At 37.0% G+C, this 23,460-nt stretch overlaps 4 protein-coding genes and 1 pseudogene across 5 annotated transcripts; 1 reads left to right on the top strand and 4 right to left on the bottom strand.

Moving 5' to 3' along the window:
- Positions 1 to 349: 349 nt before the first annotated feature.
- On the bottom strand, positions 350 to 1,583 carry LOC103441364 (transmembrane ascorbate ferrireductase 1-like). The gene is made up of 4 exons (XM_029106763.1): positions 1,560 to 1,583; positions 1,226 to 1,274; positions 915 to 1,114; positions 350 to 655 (listed from the first exon to the last, which is right to left on the bottom strand). The coding sequence occupies exons 1-4, from the start codon at positions 1,581 to 1,583 to the stop codon at positions 350 to 352; spliced, it is 579 nt and encodes a 192-aa protein (XP_028962596.1).
- Positions 1,584 to 3,664: 2,081 nt separating this feature from the next.
- On the bottom strand, positions 3,665 to 9,680 carry LOC103406512 (transmembrane ascorbate ferrireductase 1-like). The gene is made up of 4 exons (XM_029103811.2): positions 9,362 to 9,680; positions 8,412 to 8,460; positions 8,078 to 8,277; positions 3,665 to 4,179 (listed from the first exon to the last, which is right to left on the bottom strand). The coding sequence occupies exons 1-4, from the start codon at positions 9,503 to 9,505 to the stop codon at positions 3,865 to 3,867; spliced, it is 708 nt and encodes a 235-aa protein (XP_028959644.1). The 5' UTR covers positions 9,506 to 9,680; the 3' UTR covers positions 3,665 to 3,864.
- Positions 9,681 to 12,372: 2,692 nt separating this feature from the next.
- LOC103406511 (uncharacterized) lies at positions 12,373 to 16,802 on the top strand. Its single transcript, XM_008345503.4, has 6 exons — positions 12,373 to 13,034; positions 13,284 to 13,484; positions 13,561 to 13,721; positions 13,843 to 13,948; positions 14,056 to 16,001; positions 16,200 to 16,802. Exons 1-6 carry the CDS (start codon positions 12,966 to 12,968, stop codon positions 16,429 to 16,431), a joined length of 2,715 nt encoding a protein of 904 aa, XP_008343725.1. The 5' UTR covers positions 12,373 to 12,965; the 3' UTR covers positions 16,432 to 16,802.
- A 60-nt stretch (positions 16,803 to 16,862) lies between these two features.
- Positions 16,863 to 20,768, bottom strand: LOC103406510 (protein SHORTAGE IN CHIASMATA 1-like; annotated as a pseudogene).
- A 37-nt stretch (positions 20,769 to 20,805) lies between these two features.
- On the bottom strand, positions 20,806 to 22,627 carry LOC139187591 (protein SHORTAGE IN CHIASMATA 1-like). 2 transcript variants are annotated; one of them, XM_070826721.1, is made up of 5 exons: positions 22,243 to 22,627; positions 21,767 to 21,853; positions 21,599 to 21,685; positions 21,446 to 21,520; positions 20,806 to 20,998 (listed from the first exon to the last, which is right to left on the bottom strand). In XM_070826721.1, the coding sequence occupies exons 1-5, from the start codon at positions 22,570 to 22,572 to the stop codon at positions 20,954 to 20,956; spliced, it is 624 nt and encodes a 207-aa protein (XP_070682822.1). In that variant the 5' UTR covers positions 22,573 to 22,627; the 3' UTR covers positions 20,806 to 20,953. The 2 variants fall into 2 exon arrangements, with proteins under 2 accessions (XP_070682822.1, XP_070682825.1); XM_070826724.1 differs by lacking the exons at positions 20,806 to 20,998; positions 21,599 to 21,685 and having other exon boundaries at positions 21,145 to 21,520.
- Positions 22,628 to 23,460: the final 833 nt, after the last annotated feature.

The raw sequence follows: 23,460 nt of genomic DNA on the forward strand, positions 1-23,460 counted from the left end.
GATTGAGAAAATTGTGAGCAATAATCTTGGCACCAAATATATATATACATAGTCGTTGGTCTTCCATAATCCACCCAACAAATTAAAACTCTTTATTGGTTTCATTACAGCACAACATAATGTGGTGTATAATGCTTATGATCGAGAAATAAAATACAACACTCGAAATCTTATAATTATTTCCATATAAATTACACCCTCTCCCAATTAATAAATAGAGGGGCATGCCAAAAGTTATGGATAAAAGTGGTCACATGCATGTCTTATTATGTATACATAAATAGCTACACATAAGATTATAGAAACCCCATGCTGCCATGCATGCTTCACAGCTTCAGTCCTTGTATCATCAAATAGAAGAATAGCTGTAGTAAACTTCTACGGGAGGTGGAGCTTCAGAAATTACCGAGAATATAACAAAGACTCCGAACAATACTGTGATGATGGTGGTGAAGTTGACGAGAAAGGCCTCGGTCCCAAATTTATCGAGTCCCGATCTCTCGAGGAATGTGAGCTTCTCTAAGAACCCTAATGAAGAATCGCCAACAGCCAGTACGTACACGATGATTCCAAACACCACATGCCATAGAATAGACTCCCTCCTCAGTGTAGGACTCCCTCCGGGGAAGAAGAAGGTCACGAACCCATATGTCCACTACCCATTCAGATCGATATGTCCAAATTTAGAGGAAAATAGAAAAATTAAAAGTATAAATAATAACCCCTAAATAGCCAGTTTCACAAGAAATATGATCACGATTGTTTAATTTGCGCATGTATGTGAGTGACTGTCAGTTGTTGATTCATATGTATATGGTTCAATAAGATTGACATGCGTACATTAACAATAAAACCACTCACACCAGCGAGGAAAATTGTCGAAAGCAAACATCGTAGGTGGTATTAGAGAATACTTGAATACCATAGAGAACGATCACCCCAATTCCAATCCAGGCGTGCAAACTGTACATATTGGCAATTCCACTCACATTGTGGTTCTTGAACGCAAGATAAATACCAATGATCCCAAGAGCCAATGCGAGAGCATGAAGAACCAAGTGTATCACTTTCTTCATCTTTTTATTGAAAGGCAGTGATTTGTAACTAACCATGGCTGCAATTTTTGGTTGTACAAATCAAGGTTCGACAGTCAGACCAAGTGAAAAACTCAATATACCGCAAGTGCGGAAATATTTTGCAAAAATCACAAACTAGTTTTAATTACCTTCTCCTCCCAAGATAATTAAGCCAAGTAACATGAGAACAGGATGGAGCTGTACCAGAAAAAAAAAAGAAAAAAAAAGGAAATATTACGAATTTAGAATGACAACATAAAAGCAGGTGTATGATAACACAAATGAAATATCACCAATGATGTTTGAACGTTGCGTTAATGGTTTCTCTGAGTTCTGACCTTAATGACCTTTTTTCTTTTCTTCAGTAATCACTTATTGTACTATACATGCTAATTAAAAAAATTATTTGTTTTATTCTCAGGATATTTACAAGAATACCCACAAGAAATGAAGAAGGAACTACCTATTGATAAGATTCCAAACAGATGTGTTTCTATTTTTACACATGGTTGGGAGATATCCGTCGGAGTAAAAACTACTAATCTAAGCCAACTGATTCTCAAAGAGTGGAAAAAAAAGAAGCATGAGCAGTATGTATTCTAAATTCTTTATTAAATTTGTTATAAGAAATCTAACATTATATATACTTTTAATATATAGGTGGCGTATGAAAAAGGCGGTAGAAGAATTAAAACCTTCAACAACTCCTCACATCATACGCATTTGGAATAAAGTCCAAAAAATTAGGTACAACACCATTTCTTACCTATTTATGTTTAATTGCATTCTCCATATCATTCTACAAATTAATTATCTCAAATTTAAAAAATTTAAAAAAAACAATTTATGGGTGCAAGAAAAAGATTAATAGTGATCAAACAACTTTTCTAAATACAGTAACTCTTCTCTTATTTTCATATGAATGTATACTATCAATTCAAATTGCATTCAATTTTCAAATAGAAATAAAATTGCATTTTTCTATCAGTTTTACAAGCATCACACCCGTCTTAAAGTACAAAAGTTGAAGTACAAGATTAAGGTAACATTTCTTACTATTTAATTTTGTAAACATGATTACAATTAGTTACTTCAAACTTGACAATTTATTTATTTTTCAGTGTTCTAAAAGTAACTGGAGTAAAAGTATTGCTATGGGAAAATTATCGAAGTTAAAGGTATTTAGGTTAAATTGCTTACAATCTTTATATTTGGGATTGTGCATTATAATGCATTATTCACATCTTAATCAGTTAGACTTCTTAATTTATCATCATTGCTTGCAGATTAACCATGAAAATCTAAAGCATCAAGTGCAAGCAAATGGATGGCAAGTATGGCGGAAGGACGAAAAACTTGACAACTAGATATTCATTATTCGTGAAATCAAGAATGTCTTTATTTGTGAAGTCAAGCATTAACTAGATATTCATTATGTAAAACTAAATTATTGCTCCTATCAGTTGTGTCCATTCTTGATTTGATGAAATCCACTTTATTTTTTTTTCTTCGTATTCCTACATAAACCCAAAAAAGAAAGAGAACGCAATATTTTTTTTTTTGACAAAAGAAAAGATAACATGGGGAAAAATATATGCAATAACAGTAACTTGCATATTAATATCAATGCAGAGAAGAGCTACTTAATGTTTTTATCTACTCTTTTTTTATTTACATCTACTTACTATTGTTCATGAACTTTAGATAGGAACTTGAATCCAAATATCTCATGTTGTTTGACAATTGTATGAATAACATTTGTTTGTACCATACTTGACCAATCCCGAAACTACCGAGCACCGGCCAACGCTATACTGTCAAGGACCCAGAAGAGTTCCCCTCCGACCAGGAGGCCAATCACTACTCGACACGTGTCAAGATTAGAAGCCAATCAGAGCGCAGCACGTGTCGACATCAAGAACCAATCACAACATGACACATGTCAATGTGACAAAGCTACAAGTTTTTCTATAAATAGGGGTCATTCCCCCACAATATTGCCTAATGCCATTTTGTGTTAAATCATTCACAAGAACTCACTAAATTGAGAGCTTGATCCTTTCTACTTGTGTAAGCCCTTCACTACTAATAAGAACTCCTCTACTCCGTGGACGTAGCCAATCTGGGTGAACCACGTACATCCTGTGTTTGCTTCTCTGTCTCTATTCATTTACGTACTTATCCTCACTAGTGACTGAAGCAACCAAGCAACCAAGCGAAGGTCACAAAACCTGACACTTTCTGTTGTACCAAAGTCTTCGCTGATTTTGTGCATCAACAACATTTAAATCATTACTTTACGCAAATTGAAAACAAAAAACATGACAACTTATTAAGACTTGCATGGTAAAGAAAAAGTTCATCTTTGCACAATACATTTAAAGTATATCTTGACAATTACAATGAAAAAAAAAAACTAACATAATACACCTTTAGGGGCGCGTAGCACCCGTGATGCAAAAATAGTATATATATATATATATATATAATCGTTGGTCTTCCATAATCCGGCCAACAAATTAAAACTAATTATTGGTTTCATTTACATCACAACATAATGGTGGTGTATTATGCTCATGATCGAGAAATAAAATACAACATGCGTTTTAAGATTGCTCGAAATCTTACAATTATCTCTACATAAATTACACCCTCGCCCAATTAAATAGAAATAAATAAATTGAGGCATGCCAATAATTATGGATAAAAAAAGTGGTCACATGTCTTATTATGTATGCATAAATAGCTACACATAAAATTATAGAAACCCCATGCTGCCATGAATGCTTCAGTCCTTATATATAGAAGAATGGATGTTGTCATCTTCAACGGGAGCTGGAGCTTCAGAAATTACCGAGAGTATAACGAAGATTCCGAACAGTACTGTGATGATTGCGGTGAAGTTGACAAGAAAGGCCTCGGCCCCAAACTTATCGAGTCCCGAGTTCTCGAGGAATGTGAGCTTCTCTAAGAACCCTAATGAAGCATTGCCAACAGCCAGTAAGTACACGATGATTCCAAACACCACATGCCATGGAATAGACTCACTCTTCAGTGTCGGACTTCCTCCGGGGTAGAAGAAGGTCAGGAACCCATATATCCACTGCATTCATATTGATATGTTCTAACGTAGATAAATAAAAGCCCTAAATAACCAGTTTCTTGAGAAATATTAACCATAATTGTCTGCGCATGCATGTGAGTGGTTGTCAGTTGTTGATGCATGTATATGGTTCAATAAAATTGACATGTGTACATTAACGTGTTAAAAAGTAAATTGCTTACTAATTACTTGTTAGTAAATGGTTTACTTAGTAGATTTTCTATGTCATTTTGTGAAACTGTTTTCTGTTGAGATAGCTTGAGCTCATATGCCAAGTGTAGGCCTTAGATCAGATTTCATTCTAATGGCTCACATGCCTTGTAATTGCCATGTGTCATAATCACAATGGCTTATGTATTGAATGGTGATGATGACTAATGTAAGGAATGAATGAATATATGAAAGTGGAGCACCATTCTAAACGGTTAGAATCTTGCTATTATGAAATATTCTCTCTGCGTCTCTCTCTAGCTTTTCTTCTCTCTTCATTCTTCTTGCTCTCTTCGAAATCCAAATGATCAGATTAATGGAAGCTTACTCAAATCTTTGTAAACCGAACTGTAATAACAGGAGAATATGCAGTACTCGAGAGAGAGAGAGAGATTTAGAGAGAGAAGTTGATACTTTCATATGTCATATTTCAGTTACTTCAATCTTACAATATCAAGACTATATACTATATGAAACTGCCTAAGTCACAATATAACTAACTCTAACAGCCTTCCTAATCTTTTGACAAGTGTCTTCATATTCTACCATTGGATTACTATCCTTAACAATCTTAACATGGTATCGCGAGCCTAGGTTCTATCTGGAATCGAGGCATCGGATCTGTGAGGGTTGTGCTCGGAAATCCAACGTGAAATTTCTAGCTCAGTTCATTGATTCAGGTCTCAAATGGCTGGGTTAAGTGGTGGTCATCTTTGGACTTCAATATTCAATGGTAACAACTATGAATTTTGGAAGATCCGAATGAGAACCATTTTCAAATGCATGGAATATGGGATTTGGTTGAAAAGGGTTTTGAAATTCCAGAATCGAAGGGGAAGAAGGTCGAAGCGGAAGGCTCATTAGATTCAGAGAAAACTTCTTTGAGTGATAAGCCAATGAAGGATGCTAAGGCGTTGGGTATCATTCAAAAAGCAGTTTCGGAGGATATTTTTCCTAGAATCTCAAATGAGGAGACCTCAAAGGGCGTTTGGGATATTTTACACCAGGAATTTCATGGTGATAAACAAGTGAGATCCATCAAACTACAGGGTCTACATCGTGATTTCGAGTACACAAGGATGAAGGATGATGAAACCTTGTCTGTGTATCTCACTCGTCTTCTCGAGCTGGTGAATCAAATGAAAAGGTATGAGAAAGATTTACCCAGAGAGCGTTTGGTTCATAAATTGCTTATAAGCTTGACCAAAGAATTTGATCCAGTTTGCTATATGATCAAGCAAACTAAGGACATTGAAACTATTGAGGTGCAAGAAGTTATTGCTTCTTTGAGAGGATTTTCATAACGCCTTGATAGGCATGCTCAGAATACCACTGAGAGAGCTTTTAGTAGTATGAGTGTGAATCCAAAAGGAACTCAATCAAATCCCTCTTTTGGTAACTCTAAACCAAAGAAGAACTGGAAATCGAAGGGAAAGAAATATGACCCTAAACCTCATAACTTTGTCAATCAAGGTGGCAAAAATGATCAAGGAGGAAAACCATATCAGGCTAAGGGAAAATGCAAACATTATGATAAGCTACACTATGGTGAGTGTTGGTTTAAAGGGAAGCTAAAATGCCATGGTTGCAATCGATTTGGTCATTTTATCAAGGATTGTGATCAACCAAACAAGGCTAGAAAGCTTGTAAACTTTGCCAATCAGGTAACAGAACCTGCAACCATGTTTTATGCCTGTCATTCTGTTACTATTGGAAGAAATATGAACATATGGTATGTAGACAGTGCACGTAGTAATCATATGACCTCTCATGAATCTTTACTTATTGATGTTGATAAAAATGTGAAGTGTAGAGTTAACATGGGCACTGGAGATTTAGTGCAGTCAATAGGCAAAAGTACCCTGGTTATAGAGATGAAAGGTGTGACTAGATATATTAAAGAGGTTATGATTGTACCTGGATTGGATAAAAATTTATTGAGTGTATGGTAGATGGTAGAACATGGATATTGGCTTGTGTTTGGTGATTACATGGTTGATATATATGCAGATAGACAGATGGAAGATTTGATTGCAAGTGTTCAAATGAAAGGAAACAGATGTTTTCCCTTAAGTCTAGAATATGTTAATCCTCTTATGACTAATAGAGCAACTGTTGAAAAGTCGTCTTGGTTGTGGCATAGAAGATATGGACATCTAAACTACATCAGTTTGATGCTCTTGCAAGAGGAGGAAATGGTGCAGGGTTTACCTAGACTACAAGTCACTGAGCATGTTTGCTATGGAACTGATTCACTCTGATATCTGTGGTCCAATGCAGATCACTACTCTTGGAGGGAACACATTATTCCTTACCTTTATTGATGATCACACTAAAATGTGTTAGGTGTTCTTTTTGCAGCACAAGTCACAAGTCTTCAACATTTTCTTGGAATGAGGGTAACTCAAATTGAAGGGAGTATATTTATACATTAGAAAAAATATGCTTTGACACTCTTGGATAAATTTGGGCTCAAAGACTGCAAGCTAGTGAGCACTCCATTGGTTACAACTGAAAATTTGAGAAGTGATGATAATAGTGAACCCGCAGATGAAAGTTTATACAGGAAAATTGTTGGGAGTCTGCTACCAAACTAGATATTATGTTCTCTGGTAGCCTACTTGCATGATTCATGCATAAACCTTCCAAGAAGCACTATGGAACTACTAAAAGGGTTCTAAGGTATATCCAGGGAACAATTGATTTTGGGATTGAATATGTGGTTGGAAAGTCTACTCTATTAATTGGCTACTGTGATAGTAACTGTAGTGGATTTGAGGAGGACATGAAAAACACCTCATGGTATGCTTTTTCATTTGGAAGTGGGGCATTTTCATGGGCCTCAGTTAAACAACACAGTGTGGCACTCTCAACTGCAGAAGTTGAGTATGTCAGCATAGCTGAAGCAACTACACATGCCATTTGGTTTAGATTTGTGCTTGAAGACTTTGGAGAAGAGCACGCCACTGCAACTCCCTTATTCTGTGATAACACCTCAGCTATAGCTATGTCTAAGAACCCTATGTTTCATCAGAGAACCAAACATATTGGCAGAAAGTTTCACTTCATTAGAGATGCAATTCAAGAATGATTGATTGATTTGATTTACTACAAGAGTGAAGAACAGATTGCAGACATCTTTACAAAGGCTCTTCCCAAAGACAGGTTCAACTACCTGAGAAGCCTACTTGGTGTGAAATCAGTTAGCAATTTAGAAGGGAGTGTTGAAAAGTAAATTGCTTACTAATTACTTGTTAGTAAATGGTTTACTTAGTAGATTTTTTATTTGTCATTTTGTGAAACTGTTTTCTGTTGAGATAGCTTAAGCTCCTATGTCAAGTGTAGGCCTTAGATCAGTTTTCATTCTAATGGCTCACATGCCTTGTAATTGCCATGTGTCATAATCACAATGGCTTATGTATTGAATGGTGATGATGACTGATGTAAGGAATGAATGAACATATGAAAGTGGAGCACCATTCTAAACGGTTAGAATGTTGCTGTTATGAAATATTCTCTCTGCTTCTCTCTCTAGCTTTTCTTCTCTCTTCATTCTTCTTGCTCTCTTCAAAATCCAAATGATCAGATTAATGGAAGCTTACTCAAATCTTAACATAACGACTAAAACCACTCACACGAGCGTGGACAATTGTCGAAAACAATCCTCGTGGTTGGGATTAGGGTATACCTGAATTCCATAGAGAACAATCACCCCAATTCCAATCCAGGAGTGCAAACTGTACAGATTGGCAATTCCACTCTCATTGTGGTTCTTGAACACAAGATAAATACCAATGATCCCAAGAGCCAATGCGAGGGTATGAAGAACCAAGTGTATCACTTTCTTCGTCTCTTTATTGAAAGGCAGTGATTTGTGACTAACAATGGCTGCAATTTTTGGTTTTACGAATCAAGGTTCGACAGTTAGACCAAATGAAAAACTCAGCACGTAAAATTTACCACAAGATCAACCATCATGCTACGAAAATATTTTGCAAAAATCACAAGCTAGTTTTAATTACCTTCACCTCCCATGATAATTATGCCAAGTAACATGAGAACAGGATGGAGCTGTACCAGAAAAACAAAAAAAACAAGGAAATTAATATTATGAATTTAGAATGACTATATAAAAGCGCAGTGAGAATAGTAAATATTTTAGTTTTTTTCTCTATCACTCTCTTCCTCTCTCCTTTGATTTCAAAAATAAAAATAAAAATAAATTTCACACACAAAGGGTGTGCCCATATGCTAGTGTAATTAATGATAATCCTCCATTCAGATATTTCCAGAAGCAGATAAATACGTGAGTTGTTTGACCTCTGTGTCACAACAAACTTGGACAGGCATGTGAATGTCCACACTCTTACACTCACATTTATTAATTTCTATCCCATTAATTCCAACTACCAACCATTTTTCTGGAAGCCAGATGCCATACGTGTTCTCATAATCTGATTTAAAAAATAATCAATTATCGTGGTCCATAAAATATATTATTAAAAAACTATTATTGACATTTCGAAAAAACAGTCATATTAGAATCATCGCATTGTGTCAAGCGTAGACGTATTTTTGGTAAGAATGGTGGGTGAACTTGTGAAAGGTACTTAACCGTTTCTAAAAATAATCAGAAAATTAGAAAGGGTTTAAGGGTCCATGCATCATTAGTTTCACCTACAATTAAGCAAAAGGCAACCCTAGCTTACTATTGTTAACAAAAGAACCAGCCTGCGTTAAGACCGGCATGTTAGAAGGAGTTGCACTTTAATTGTGTCCTATAACGCTACTAAACTCAATTAGTATATGACTAAATTGTTATTGGCGCTACAAAAACGAGTATATCAATCGAGAAGAAGCATAACTTTAGCATCAAATTAAGGCACGTATATAGAAAATCAATACAAAATAAGAAGTTATTTCTACACCTAAGAAAACCCAGAAATGGAGAGTGAGAGAGAGAGAGACGTACGTTGAAGATGAGGTTCTTGTTGGTAGCTTCCCATGCCAAACCTCCTCTGAAATGAATGGTCCAAACCAACACCAAAGCCAAAGCCGTAACCCCGAGCGTGTGTACCACAAACGTGAAGGCAACCGCCGGTACCTTTAACGCCATCTCTTTCTCTCTCCTCCTCCCCCGCCCTCCTCTTCTTAATTCTCTCTCTCTCTCTCTCTCTCTAGTCTCTACGAATTCAGTAAATATCTATATTGTCCACGGGAGGATTTTATCTTGTTTCTTGCTCTCTGTGACTCAGTCCCCTCAAACATTTCCACCAGATTATGGCATTGGCAACCCAATTGGACCGTTGGATGGGGATCATAAACGTCATGTGATGGATGCCACGTGGACCTCATACTTTGATTAAAAGGGGACCCATTCAATGAAAATCCTCTGATTCCGTCCAGCTTCATACAGGGACATATTATAACATGGGTCTCACTCTTTCAGGCTCACAGCCCTGACATTCAGCCCAACGGTTATTTGAGGCCTGAATGTGATTGCAGTTGGGCGCTAAGAAAAGCTAAAAATTCTAGGCCCAACTTGATTTGAGGCCCAAAATAACAGAGCACACGAAATGAAGCGTAAAGAAGCTCAACCAAGACCCTCCAATTGAAAGATAGTAACTTACCTAACACGTGTATTTTACAATCCAACGAGAACCAGCTCACTAATTTGGTTGTTGACACAAACTAGAGGGTCGCCTATATTGAAATCTCACACAATTTGTGTGGATCCAAGTACTGGGAATCCTCTAATTTGTGTCTGCAGACGATCGGGTGTGTTGGTCCACCCGATCGAGCATAATTGATTAAGAATAGGAAGGATCATATGTGAATCTCAAAGATTTAGTTTAATAATAGGATTAGTTTAGAATAGTTAATCGAGAGACAGGTGGAGGCAACAATGTCTTCCATCTTTAATGATTTTCACCTTTATCAAGCATTCAATAATAGTCGGACTTAAATACAACCCACCCACCCACTATCCATAGTAAATAGTTTTCTATTAAAACATAAATAAACAAGGAAATAATATGTAAATGTTAATTAAAGATTATGTGCGCAATTCGAGATACCGGGTGGTACACTACATGTTATTATATAAGTAAGTAAATTTTTTATTTTTCAAGTGTCCCTCCGCTATATAATGACATGTGGTGTATCACTCCATGTTATGTGCACATTGAAAATTCTACCTAATAAAAAATGTTTTTTTAACAAATTATATTATCTACACTAAGAGAAAGATTGTGAGTTTAGCCTCATAATAGACTAGTAATAATCTAGTTCAAATTCGTCTTTAACGATAATCGAATGAGATGGGTGAACCCACATATAATTTTTGAATAAACTGGATAACCACTAGAAAAAAGTTCTCCTAGAATGGCCACTTGTATTGGACATGCTACGTGGCCTTTGATTTCAAATCCTAAGCAATAAATTGCTGAATTGGTTGGTGGCTAAACGTGGTTCACAACATAGAAATCAGCTTCAAGGAAGGGAACAGAGACATCTGATGGACATATTGGACCAGTTGTACTAGGACATATGAAAGAGGATACTAACCTAATAACACGACATTAACTTAAAAACTTAGAATAAGTGACGTCAAATGAGAACTTCAGAATAAGTAGTGTCGAGTTATTGGTTTGATGCCACCGTCGCATCGCAAGCCAATGGTCCACTACTTCAACTTTCTCAAACATTAGTACGTTATTGATTTAGAATACTCAACTCTAACGTTTTGGACGAAGGTAGGTCTCTAGTCATCAAAGCATTTAGAAGCATGGTACCCAAATAACATTCATTATTGATCCATATATAGTGCCAATTGGATTTGGAAAATCAGCCTGCGAACTTCAAAGTCTGTTACGTATTAAGGTGCGAAGAATGTCAATTGAAAATGTTTTTGCCTGGTCCTGTCTATACCAGAGAAATAAAAAAGACAATTAAGAAGCTGTTATATTTTACGAAAATAAGAAACCATGTTATACAATTTCCATTTTTCAAATTTATAAGGAAGATATTGCACCAGAAGAAAAAAAAAAAAAAAAAAACTAAGTGGTAAGAAAAAAAAAGTTAGGAACCAGAATTTTAAACATCTATTGTAAATCAACATGACGGGAGTAGATGGTTGAACTTATTTTTTAATGTTTATAGAGAATTTAACTATTAACTGTCACGTTATATTGTTTTAAATTCAAGAAATGCTCAAGAGATATTTCAAAGTTTTAAAGTGAGACTCGTCATGTACTACCAAACCCTCTAACATCTTGAATTTTTTATTATAATATGTTATAGTATTGACATGAAAATTAAGGTGCCAATAATGTCAATTGGATTGGAAATCCTTATTGATCCATATATAGTGCCAATTGGATTGGAAAATCAGCCTGCGAACTTCGAAGTCTGTTACGTAGTTATCTTGTAATTAAGGTGCAAATAATGTCAATTGAAAATGTTTTTGCGTCCTGTCTATACCAGATAAATAAAAAAGACAATTAAGAAGCTGTTATATTTTACGAAAATAAGAAATAATGTTATACAATTTCCATTTTCCAAATTTATAAGGAAGATATTGCACCAGGAAAATAAAAAAAAAACTAAGTGGTAAGAAAAAAAAGTTAGGAACCAAAATTTTAAGCATCTATTATAAATCAACATGACGATGGTTGAACTCATTTTTTAATGTTTATAGAGAATTTAACTATTAATTGTCACGTTACATTGTTTAAAATTTAAGAAATGCTCAAGAGATATTTCCAAGTTTCAAAGTGGAACTCTTCATGTACTACCAAACCCTCTCATATCTTGAATTTTTAATATAATATGTTATAGTATTGACACGAAAATTAACGTTAAAATGTAAGATAAAGTTTATAAAAATACAAGCACAAAGTACGAGGCACGTGTTGACATGCAAGTCCTCGCCATGTGCATCCTCAATTATGATAAGAAGTATAAACTCATAGCAATTTAGCTACTGTTTTAGATAAGACAACCGACAAGGCACTTACGTAAAAGTAGCAACTTTTATTCATCTTTCGGACTTTTGCGCTGCTGAATGGGCCATCCAAGGCCATGGATGGGAGAAATTACATGTGTCGACAACAGAATTCGGTAAATTATGAGTTTCCATATAAATGTTTAATTTTTTATAAAATAATTAATCACTTATGTGATGACAGTTAACATATCAAATCGTGTTTTCGTCGTTCTGAAAAATTATGCAATTCAGATATCTTTCCTGAAACATATGATTGCATTAAAATCCGATACAGCTAATTATTTTGTTTCTCTAATCACATTTTTATTTATGGAATTCGTTTCTGAGTCGTCTTCAAAAATGGTTCTGTGGAGCGTCTAGTCTTACAGCTAGAGATTAGATTTTCACAGCCACACAGCCTTCTAGTCGTTTTCAGAATATTCATCTGTTTTCAAAAACAGTGGACTGAAAAATACCTTGCTTGTTCCTAACTTCTGCTCTAACCTCAAAGAAAACAGCATCGTCTGCTCAAAATCTCAGAAATTTTTTTTCTGAGATCTGAGAACTCAGGACTCAGAAATCAGAAAACATGTTCAAGTCATGGAGCAAGAAGAAGAAGATAAGAGCTGTATTCCAATTGCAGTTTCAGGCAACTCAGGTATCGTTTTCAAACTCAGAAAACTAAAACCATCTTCTTTCCAGTCACTTATTTCGAAATTGGTTTGCTCTGATGGATTCATACCGAAGTTTTCGAGTTTTCGAAACGAGTTCAGCTGAAATGTGATCTAGTTTTTCATAAATACACATATATATATATATATAATATCTATGTATATATAGACGCTATACAGGGATATGATATCACATTCGTACCTGGATTTTCTTTCCTGACCGTTTTTAATCTCAGGTGCCGAAATTGAAGAAGCCTGCTTTGATGCTGTCGCTGGTGCCGGACGACGTCGGAAAGCCGACGGTGAAGCTGGGGAAAGCGGCGGTTCAGGACGGCACCTGCATTTGGGAGAATCCAGTTTTTGAGTCAATGAAGCTGATTGAGGAAGCAAAAACAGGAAAACTGAAGGAGAAGATTTATCACTTCATTGTTTCTAATGTAAGGAAGCGTTTAGTTTTCGGAGTTCTTAAGGGATTCGTCTGGTAACGTTTTAACACTGAGGGGATTGTTGCAGGGATCTTCGAAATCGGGTTATCTCGGAGAAGCTTCAATTGATTTTGCAGATATTGTGGCGGAAACTGAACCGTTAACCGTCACTCTGCCCCTTAAGTTTGCAAATTCCGGTGTAGTTTTACATGTGACAATTCACAGGATTCAGGAAGATGGTGATCAAAGGTGAGAAATGAGAATCCACACTGTCACTCTATTGCTTCTCTAGTTATGATTTGTTTCGGTTTTTCTTTCGCTGTCTCCTTCGCTTGCGCGAGTTAGACATAAGATTTAATCTGATATTCAGGGAAATCGAAGAAGGTGACGATCCAAGTCTGTCACGCCATAGCAGCGTGGGGAACCAAAACGGCAATTGGGATGCAGATGGAAGCAACCACTTACGTTCCAATGAAGTACGGTATTCCATAGCATTTTCTTTTCGATGAGGTTAACTCAGATGACCTAAAATTTATGAATCCGAGTATGGGAACCTGACTAGGTGTAGTTTACGTTGCTGCAGAATGGAGGATATGTCCAACGGGACGCTGCTAGTTCCCTGTCACCCCCTGAAGTACAAAATTCCATGCCTCACAATGGACAGGCGGGTGCCAACGTAAGGAAAACCCATACGCATCAAAAATCAAGCTTGGATTGGTCTTCAGATGGAAGCTTATTTGACTCACTAGACATTGTTGAAGACAAGCTTCCGGCAGAAAGAGTGCAAGCAGTTTCAGATGTTGATAAACTCAGAAATGAAATTACTGTTCTGAAGAGGCAGGCAGACCTATCGGAACTGGAATTGCAGTCTCTTCGGAAACAAATGGCCAAAGAGAGCAATCAAGGGCAGAATCTGTCTAAACAAATTGTTAGCCTTAAAGAGGAGAGAGATGCACTCAAAATGGAATGCGAACAACTTAAGTCCTCACAGGGACGTAGTAATGGGAAACAGACTTTCAAAAAGATGCAGCCCGAGACTGAGGATACAAGAGCACAGTTAGACGCAATGAAGCAAGAGCTTAGTTCTGAGAAGAAAGCAAGAACCAATCTTCGCTCACAACTCGCGCACACACAAGACTCAAATTCTGAGTTAGTCCTTGTCGTGAAGGATCTGAAAGATGAATTGGGAAAGAAAAATAGAGAAATATTTGATCTTTCAAGCCAGTTAGAAGCTGAAAAAAATTCCAAAATGATGGCAACATATTCTGCAGGAAGAATAAACAAAGATGATCAGGAAGTGGAATCGTTGAAGCTTGACATCAGAGAACTTCTCGGTGAAATAGACACACACCAGAAAAAGAGGGAAGAGCAGGATATGCGTATAAAACAGCTCACCTTGGACTGTGACCTTTTAAGGCAGGAAAAATATGACATCTCTAAGAAGTTAGATCGAAACCAAGAAAGAATACGAACAGAGATGGCAAATGAGCGAGCAGGTTATATGGCAACTATAAAAGAGCTTGAATCTCAGTTAGAGAGATCAGAAGAAACAATTGAGAAGCAAGCACATGAATTCTCAGAATGTTTGATGTCCATTCAGGAACTTGAGAGTGAACTTAAGTCTTTGGAGAAGGAACGCGAGATGCAGGCCAAGGGATTTGAAGAAAAACTTGAGGAAGTGATGAATGCCAAAGTTGAGCAGGAATACAGGGCCATCCAAGCCGAGGAAGAATTGAAGAAGACAAGGTCGAATAATTCTGAAACAGCCGAGCGTCATCAAGAGGAATTCAGAAAGCTTTCTGTTGAAATGACATCTAAGGTTGATGAAAATGAGAAGCAGGCCACAAAAGCGATGGCAGAGGCTAATGAACTGCGCCGGCAGAACAGAGTTTTGGAAGAGATGCTCCAGAAAGCCAACGAACAGTTAGAGCTGATTAAGGACGAGACTGAAGTAAAATTGCAAGATCTTATCAACCAGAATGAAGTGAAAGCACAGCGTATAGAGCAGATGTCATTGGAACTAGACAATACATCAAAGCACCTTGAAAAAGTAAAGAAGCATGAGGAGGAAGAGCACGAAGCTCTCTCAATGAAAATTGAAATGCTCGAAACTGAGATAGAAAGGCTCACAGATGAGAATTCTAACTCCAGACAGGAGAAAGAGAAATTGAGAGGAAATTTGGAACAAACGAAGAAATTAATTGCAGAAAATGAGATGCTCATCCAGTGTCTGAGTGTTGAAAAGGACAATTTGGAGAAAATATTTGCTTCAGCAAAGCGGGAAACAGAGAAAACGCATGAGGAACTTACTAACATTAGATCTTTGAAAGACGAGAAGGAAACTGCAATCACTTCTCTGAACTCCGAAGTGGAAAACCTGAAGACCCAGCACAGCAAGTTGAAGGATATGTTGAAAAAGGAAGCATTGGAAAAAGAAAGCTTGAAGAAACAAATATCTCAATTACAGGCTGAGGTACAAAAGAAAGTCAGCAATTCAAAGAGAACGGTTAAGAATACCAATGGACAAAGGTAAACTCATTTTATCAAGCAAAATTTGACATCTCTGCTTATCTCAACTAAATATATCATTTTATCTGCGTACCACTTTTTTTTGTTTTTTCTGTGTTGACAATATGCATGTACATGCAAGCACAAACACAAACAGTCACCAGTAAAAGTAGAGTGCAACTTTTCGGAATAGTTATTTAACTTCATTTCACTTCACAGGAAAGTAGAAGATTGCTCGGTGAAGGAGTTGAAAGCCACCAGTGATGAGAAGAAGTATACAGATTTGATGACTGAATTGACATTGCTGAAAGAAAGAAACAAATCTATGGAAAACGAACTGAAGGAAATGGAAGAAAGATATTCGGAGATAAGTCTTAGATTCGCAGAGGTTGAAGGTGAAAGGCAACAACTTGTAATGACTGTGCGTAACCTCAGAAACAGTAAGAACTAGCTTCCTCTGAGGTTTTGAACCTTGGACAATGTACAGAATTGCAGCTGGATATGCTGAGCACTAGAGCAAATATCCAGGTGGAACTATTCGACTGCAGAATGTCCAAAGGTTAATAAGTAGGCTGTGAAGCAATAGACATTAATTTTTCACAAACCTGTTGTTCATCATTTTCCAATTTGAATCATGACAGAATCACCGAAGTCTGGAACCCCGAAAGATGAAGATCCAGGATTCATAACTGAGTGGAGATTTCATGAATATTGTACCATTTTCATTATATTAACACAGTTTTTGTATCACACAGGCATTACTCATTCATTTGTGCTATTTGTCTAAAGGATGTAATAGAAAACGTTATTGATTTTCTGAAACTGACTAGTTTGTGACACGAATTTCTCAAAAGAGCTTTTAAGAAAATGCTCAATCTTACCTATATAAGAGGCCAATATATTTCAACCATTTTGTCATTAATATTAATTACAGACTTGGGACTTCCAGACAGAGCTACGAAAGTACTGACTCGGAAAGAGAGATGCAAACAGAGATCATTTTATTTTCTGGCCAGGTAAACATAAAAAGAAACAAATACCATTTTTCTGTAGTAATTGGGAAGCAACCTAAAACCATGATCCTATACCATAAGCTCTGAACCAACACACCTCGCCGTTTCAAGTTTGAATCTGAAACATTTTCCCGACTCCATGACCTCCATCACTCCACGCCAGCTTAGTTGGGTTTCCACTATCATTCGTTGCAAAAGATAGTGTCTGCAGTTGATCAAGTGTAAAAGACTTCAGTACGAAACTGTCAATGATTCAATGATAGGAATACCATCTATGCATGTGATTTATAATACAAGAAAAACAGACTACCAAGATGCCAAAAGGGATATGAGACAAACCTGTCTTGCTCTTTTGTCAAGAGGTGTCCACGCAGTAAGGGGAGGAGCTGAGTTATTTTCATTTTTGGGTGACCTTGAAGATTGTAAAGGTCGCTTCTGCCTCTTTCCTTCTGGTAATTTTCTTGGAGTGTTGCCACCTTGGTACTTGTAAAAATCAAGAATAGACTGACTTCTTCTCTTGGTAACCTTCGATACATTCCCTGGATAACCCAAATTAGGGCCGGTTAAGTCACCAGGAAGGGACTGCTGACGCAACCTGCTCTTTTCCTTGATTCTGTTCAGAAACTCTATTGTCCAGGGAGTATTTTGCTGTGAACTGCCTGAGCGAAGAGCTTTTGAGAGTGGTGTTCCACCATAATGTGATATATCATTCTGGTAGATATGTAGCCCTTGCTTTCGTCCATAAGGTGATATATCATTCTCGTGAAAATGTATCCCTTGGGATTTTCCCCCAGAACTCTTCATGAAAGTCTCCTCTGAGGGCATGTTACGGTTTGTTAAGTGGAAAACATCATGTTCGAGATCTGTATCTGAGTAATTGTTGCTCCAACTTGCGAAATTTTTCTCAGGCCTTCTGCAGAACACCAAACAGTTGGAGTTGAGTTGATTTCAGCAGCTGTTGGGAAAGTAAGGCGACTGCTCGAAGCAAATGACAATTTTCTTGCAGCTTTAGACCTCCTTGTGGAATCCATTTCCAACTCAGGCATCTGAGATGAGAAGTTCATGGAGTTGCCAATAAAAGAAAAGTCCTCATCTAATACAAGACTGTCTGTTAGGTCAATAACTTCCCCTTTTAGGTCCTCATGCAGAACTTCAGTGTTCTTCTTGTTATAGCAATCAAAATTCTTCATGATAGGCATATCTGATCCCCGTTTCTGACCTGACAGCTTATCCTTCAACGATGAACAGGACCTTTTTATCTCGTTTAATACCTGAGGCCCTTTGGAGATTTGAGAATCATATGGCTTGAAAACCTTAGAAGGATACATCATCATATCCATATCCAAACCCTCTTGATCAAACAAATCATTCTGAGAGAACCTAGACTTTCGGAACTCTATCAATTATTTTGGGGCTTTTTGACATACATGAATCAGTTAGCTTGGAAGCTGTTGAAGGATGCAAGATGCGGGTACTGAATTGGTTGAACGGCTCCAGGTGCAAGAATTCATTCGTTGGTAACTCATATTTGTCAGGACTACCATTGTATTTTCGCTTCTTTCTTTCCGAAACAATATTCAAATTATATCTTCCTGAGTCCGGACTTGAAGACACTGAAGAGGAGCAGTCTGTCATAATTGATTTAGAATCTGCCGGTTCACCATATTTGCATAAAGCACTAAATAGTGTGATACTTTCATCAGGAACGTGATATTTTTGGAGTACACTCATCCTGGTTTCATGGGACGATTCAAGAAACTCTTTGAGCAAGCCTCCTGAAGACAGTATTGCATGAGCTGTCAAAGCATTTACTGAAGGAAGTTTGGTAAGGAATGATTCTGCAAGACTTTCCAACTCAGGCATTCGAGGATACATAAACCTTGTCAACTTCGGGGCATGTCCCATGCAGCTCAGTACAATTTCATCAGTCAACTCAGATGAATACGAGTTGAAAAGCTGCAAATCAATTCCCAGGCACGCTGCTGCTGCATAAAGTCCATCTGAGGACTCCATTATAGTGGAGAGGAAGCTGTTTTCTCCTCAAAGACCTGTTGGAAGAGAAATACAAGAATAAGAAGAATTTCTATCAGTTCAATGTAGAAAAAGCAAACAAAAAAAGTAAAAACTACGAATATAGTTTTGTTAACTACCATAAAGCAGCCACTGAAAGTGAAACTCAGCAACGTCAAAACATTTGTGGCAATGTTCTCAATGCACAGAGGTAAGTATGAAGAAGCTTCATCAAGAGTGGTTGCTTTCTGTCCAATGTTTTTGCAGTCATACCACACTAAACAAATTGCAGAACTGATGAGGTAAATCTGAATCATGTTCTACTAATTGTACCCCTTCTTTCTCCATTGCAAGAATTTTTTTTGTAGGTACTTCTTCTAGACACTATCACTTCCTTATCAAGATTTTGAGTGTTTACAACAATGACAATCTCAGGGAAAGAAGCCATGCTGTGCTGAAAAAGCTCAGCTTCCATTGCAGATGGCATAGAAAGATTAGGTAGGGGCATACTGCTAGCTTCTTCTTCATCTGCACCTTCTTTATATGTCATATCATTCTTTTCATGACCAGGAAAAATGTCCAAGAGTTCCTCTGATTGCTGATCATTCATGTTCACAACTGGAGGAGATATAGAATAAGACTGCTCTCCCTGGGCATACACCTGGTGTTAGCATATTTGAATAGAGAGGTAAGTGAGTTGGAATTAATTAGCTATCCATAAATGAAACAAATAAATAATGAGATTAATGAGGGACGGATAAATTCAAATAATTAATGATTAAACCTTTGGAAATGTAGCATTAGCAACTGTGGTAACTGCACAATTACTGTTTCCACCTGTAGAGGCCTTCTGGGGATTCAAGAAAAAGTCGATATCATTGAATCGTGACATAGACTTGAAAAGTGAGGAAGCCCTCTCAGCACCTCTTTTATCAATCTGCTCTCCATTTTTTTTCTGTGCAAAAGTGCTGCCTGACAATTCGGCTGAAGTATCTCCAAGATGACCAGCAAGCATAGGAATACCATCAGAGGGCAACTCCTGTAATTCTTTGTTTTCTTCTGTAGTAAACTCCTCTACAGCATCATCGGAGAAAGCAAAATCATACACCTGCATTCCATCATTATAGGAGTCCCAATCAAAACAGTGCTCAGTGAATTTGTATCCTCCAAGATTTTCTGATGGGAGAAAGAAATTTGACAATTACATTTATCTTTCTCGAGAAAATGCCAATCCAAGTAAATCCTATCTGATGCAGATAGGGGCAGCAGCGGTAAGTTAGTGTTTCCTCCATAACAACATATGATGAACATATCTTTTCATGATCAGAGAGAACAGGCACGGGCAATGATTTGAATGTGTCATCGACCAGGGCTAGCTCATGACTAACAATCAAAGTATTGAAGTTTATGTCTCCACTAAACATCCAGTCACAGGTTTCTGGTTCATTTGCTGTTTGTGTACTAATGAGGACTTCAAAATGGTGAGATGAGTCCAAATCAAGAATCTGAGATTCTTCAAAAACAACCGGGCTTAGAGATTGGAAAGAAGCAACTGTGGACGCCCCTTGATATGTGACGTCTCCCTGAATCTGTGGCATTTCCACCATACTTAATAAATCCATTTCAGGAGTAATGTCAAGGGACCCGAGATCAGATAGAAGATCTAAAAGATATTATGATATCCCGTATTCCTTTGTACCCAAGAGCTCCTCGCCATTCAGCTTATCTTTTTTATCCCATTGCTGGGGCTCAATATTTTCATATACAGAAGAAAGTTCACCCCCTACAGACAAACCCATGAAAGTTGGCAGAGTTATCTCATTTGGTTCTAATACAGGGAAATTCTGATAGAAGTGCATTTGGTCCTTGTAAGAACAATCATCTTCAAACATATAAGCCTTTTGATCCGTGGAATACTCTGAATGAAAGTCTTCAACTGTATGAACTGACTCATGAACTTCCCAAAGGATACTTCACTGTAAGATTGAGCATTTCCTGAAAGAACACATTACCACATAACAGCCCTTACACAAAATTTAATATCAGTGACTTGTTAACTATCAAGCTGACTGAGGAGAATGGAAAAAACAACAAAATTTGCACCGTAAACTTGATATGTTACATGAATCCCAAAATGAAACTTAGTCAACCCAACTCCTTCCATAACTATAATTATTCCAAGATCCACCCCTTCCCCATCAAATGTCTATCCAAAGAATGACATAAGTTAAAAACCTTGGAATCGCTTTATCTAATATGATAATCAACAAAAAAGAAACTACGGTTATACTTATTACAATGTCAATATTAAAATTTACTAACACGTACAAGAAGGACAAGTCACTGGGAGGTTGGGACGTGCCAGTGTTATTTGTCATGCGTCAACTAATTAGAAAGAGTGAAGCAAATTATAACTGAATCATAAATTTATGAGAAACATACTAAATTATTCTCAGTTTCTGGAACTTCTTCTGAAAGAAACGGGAGCTCCTCTTTCTCATAAATGTAAGCATTTTCCTGCACATACGAGACAAGATATTACGGATGCAGAACCAAATTGTCCATTAGCAACTGGTTAGTAGACATTCAGTTTACCAAGAATACATCCAACTCTGGTGTTTCTAATCGGAGCACTTCCAATGGGTGTGCATCTTTCTCTGCATCTCTTCTGCCATTATCCTTCTACAGTAACATAAGCTTGACTTCTCAGACAAGCACAAACATGATAAAAAGTTGTTAAATATGAGAATTCCATTGGCATACTTTTCGGAATGCAGTCTCCAGAGTCTCGGAGCCAAAAGTTATCTGATCCTCCAACCCCTTTTCGTTTTTGAGGTCCTCGGCTTTCGTCTGCAGGTCATAGCAAACAAACACGTTATATAAAAACGGTATACGAATACCACTAATTACCCGAACTACTTTAGCATATAAGTTCAGTTTCAGAATTCGTAAACTTCTATCAACTTTGACATCAAAGCAAGAGCTGCCCTATGCGGTTAACTAAAGGAGTAATTATAAGCTTCATACAATTCTGGATTTATTTTTTGTTCTGATACATAATACGATAGCAGCCAAACAAAACCTATGATTAGATTGAATAATCAAACTCCGTAATCTATTTTTCTTTCAACAATAACAAACGCAATAATCCGATAATTCAAATTTTAATCCAAATTAAGTTCAATGATCAACTGCATTACGAATAATCAACAAATTCCTAATCTGATTCAGCACATTACCTCCGAAAACCGCAGCTCACGGCTGCCGGAATCGAAACTTCTAGAACTCGGAGACGGATCGCCGGCGTCGAAGTCCGCGACATCGAGAACGATATTCTGAGGAAGAACATCGGAGAAGAACTTGGTGAGAGCGGCCGCGATCGGAAATTGCTCGATTTGGAGCGAGACTTCGAGTTCGGAGTGGAAGCGGAGGTGGTGGAGGCCGTCGAAGGCGGTGGAGAGATTGGAGGGAGGGAGGGGAAGAATCGGGAGGTGGAGGAAGGTTAGGGATTCCAGGGCTTGGATTGGAGTGGCGATGAAGTAGTCGATGTTAAGGTAGCGTGTTCGCATTTCAGCTTCAAATTTTTGAGACGCGACGGACTGGTTTGGTTTCAGAGGAATTCAGTTTGGCGCGTTAAATTTCCGCCGTTATATTGATACGATGGGGATGTTTGAGCTAAAAGGCGCTTGGTGCGCACTATGCCACTGGAACGTGGGCACTCTATCTTGCGTTAGATGGATTATGTCCAAAACGGTCTTGGCATCCAACGGTATCTGTTTAATCACGGATAACATTATGGTGATATTTTCTCATACGACACATCTATACTTTTATCTAAGAGAATATATTTTATAAATTTTTTTGATGTTTTATTTATTTATCAATATATTGTCATCATCTAAGCTAACAAACTTCTCTTTGTCCGAAAAGGATCCTATAGATCTTGCAATCGTGTTTGTTCATTGTATATCGTGCGGTCATTTTTTGTTAGATACTATTTATATTTGAATTTTAAATTTTAAATTTTAAATAATTTTTTACAGCACAATGTACGATGAATGGACACGATTGCGAGAGCCCTAGGATCTCCAGATTATTTTCCTTCTTTGTCAATTAAAAAAACATGAAAAGAAAATTTAATATTCTATTACAAAATAAAATTATAGACAATAATGTAATTGAACTTTCAATAGTGTACGTATCGATAGTCATTATCATGTCAATATTCATTTTTTTTCTTAAACTAAGGTCTTTTTACAGGGTAATGCTAAACAAGTCAACTATTTAAACTAAATTTTATAAACTATATGATGTAGTTGTTGATAATTAAATTCTTTCTAAGTATTAGTTAACGTGCTTATTTCTTTTGATGATATATCACTTAATTTACAAATTTACTCTAAAATTTGATTTACCTAACATTACTACTTATATTGCCAAAAAAATCCTCTATCCTT

Source organism: Malus domestica, chromosome 01 (assembly GCF_042453785.1).
Source record: "Malus domestica chromosome 01, GDT2T_hap1".
Taxonomy (NCBI): domain Eukaryota; kingdom Viridiplantae; phylum Streptophyta; class Magnoliopsida; order Rosales; family Rosaceae; genus Malus; species Malus domestica.

Bases quoted from the DNA above. Each gene is read 5' to 3' on its own strand.
- LOC103441364 (XM_029106763.1), bottom strand. From the start codon at position 1,583: ATGTGTAAAAATAGAAACACATCT. The intron at 1,115-1,225 runs GTAATTAAAACT...CAAAAATTGCAG, and splicing joins AATTATCTTGGGAGGAGAAG to CCATGGTTAGTTACAAATCA. The intron at 656-914 runs GTATTCTCTAAT...CTGAATGGGTAG, and splicing joins TCGTTCTCTATGGTATTCAA to TGGACATATGGGTTCGTGAC.
- LOC103406512 (XM_029103811.2), bottom strand. From the start codon at position 9,505: ATGGCGTTAAAGGTACCGGCGGTTGCCTTCACGTTTGTGGTACACACG. The intron at 8,461-9,361 runs GTACGTCTCTCT...TTTCTGGTACAG, and splicing joins ACAAGAACCTCATCTTCAAC to CTCCATCCTGTTCTCATGTT. The intron at 4,180-8,077 runs GTATACCCTAAT...ATATGAATGCAG, and splicing joins TTGTTCTCTATGGAATTCAG to TGGATATATGGGTTCCTGAC.
- LOC103406511 (XM_008345503.4), top strand. From the start codon at position 12,966: ATGTTCAAGTCATGGAGCAAGAAGAAGAAGATAAGAGCTGTATTCCAA. The intron at 13,722-13,842 runs GTGAGAAATGAG...TCTGATATTCAG, and splicing joins CAGGAAGATGGTGATCAAAG to GGAAATCGAAGAAGGTGACG. The intron at 16,002-16,199 runs GTAAACTCATTT...TTCACTTCACAG, and splicing joins AAGAATACCAATGGACAAAG to GAAAGTAGAAGATTGCTCGG.
- LOC139187591 (XM_070826721.1), bottom strand. From the start codon at position 22,572: ATGCGAACACGCTACCTTAACATCGACTACTTCATCGCCACTCCAATC. The intron at 21,521-21,598 runs GTAAACTGAATG...TCGTATGTGCAG, and splicing joins CAGAGTTGGATGTATTCTTG to GAAAATGCTTACATTTATGA. The intron at 20,999-21,445 runs GTATGTTTCTCA...GTGTTCTTTCAG, and splicing joins CAGAAACTGAGAATAATTTA to GAAATGCTCAATCTTACAGT.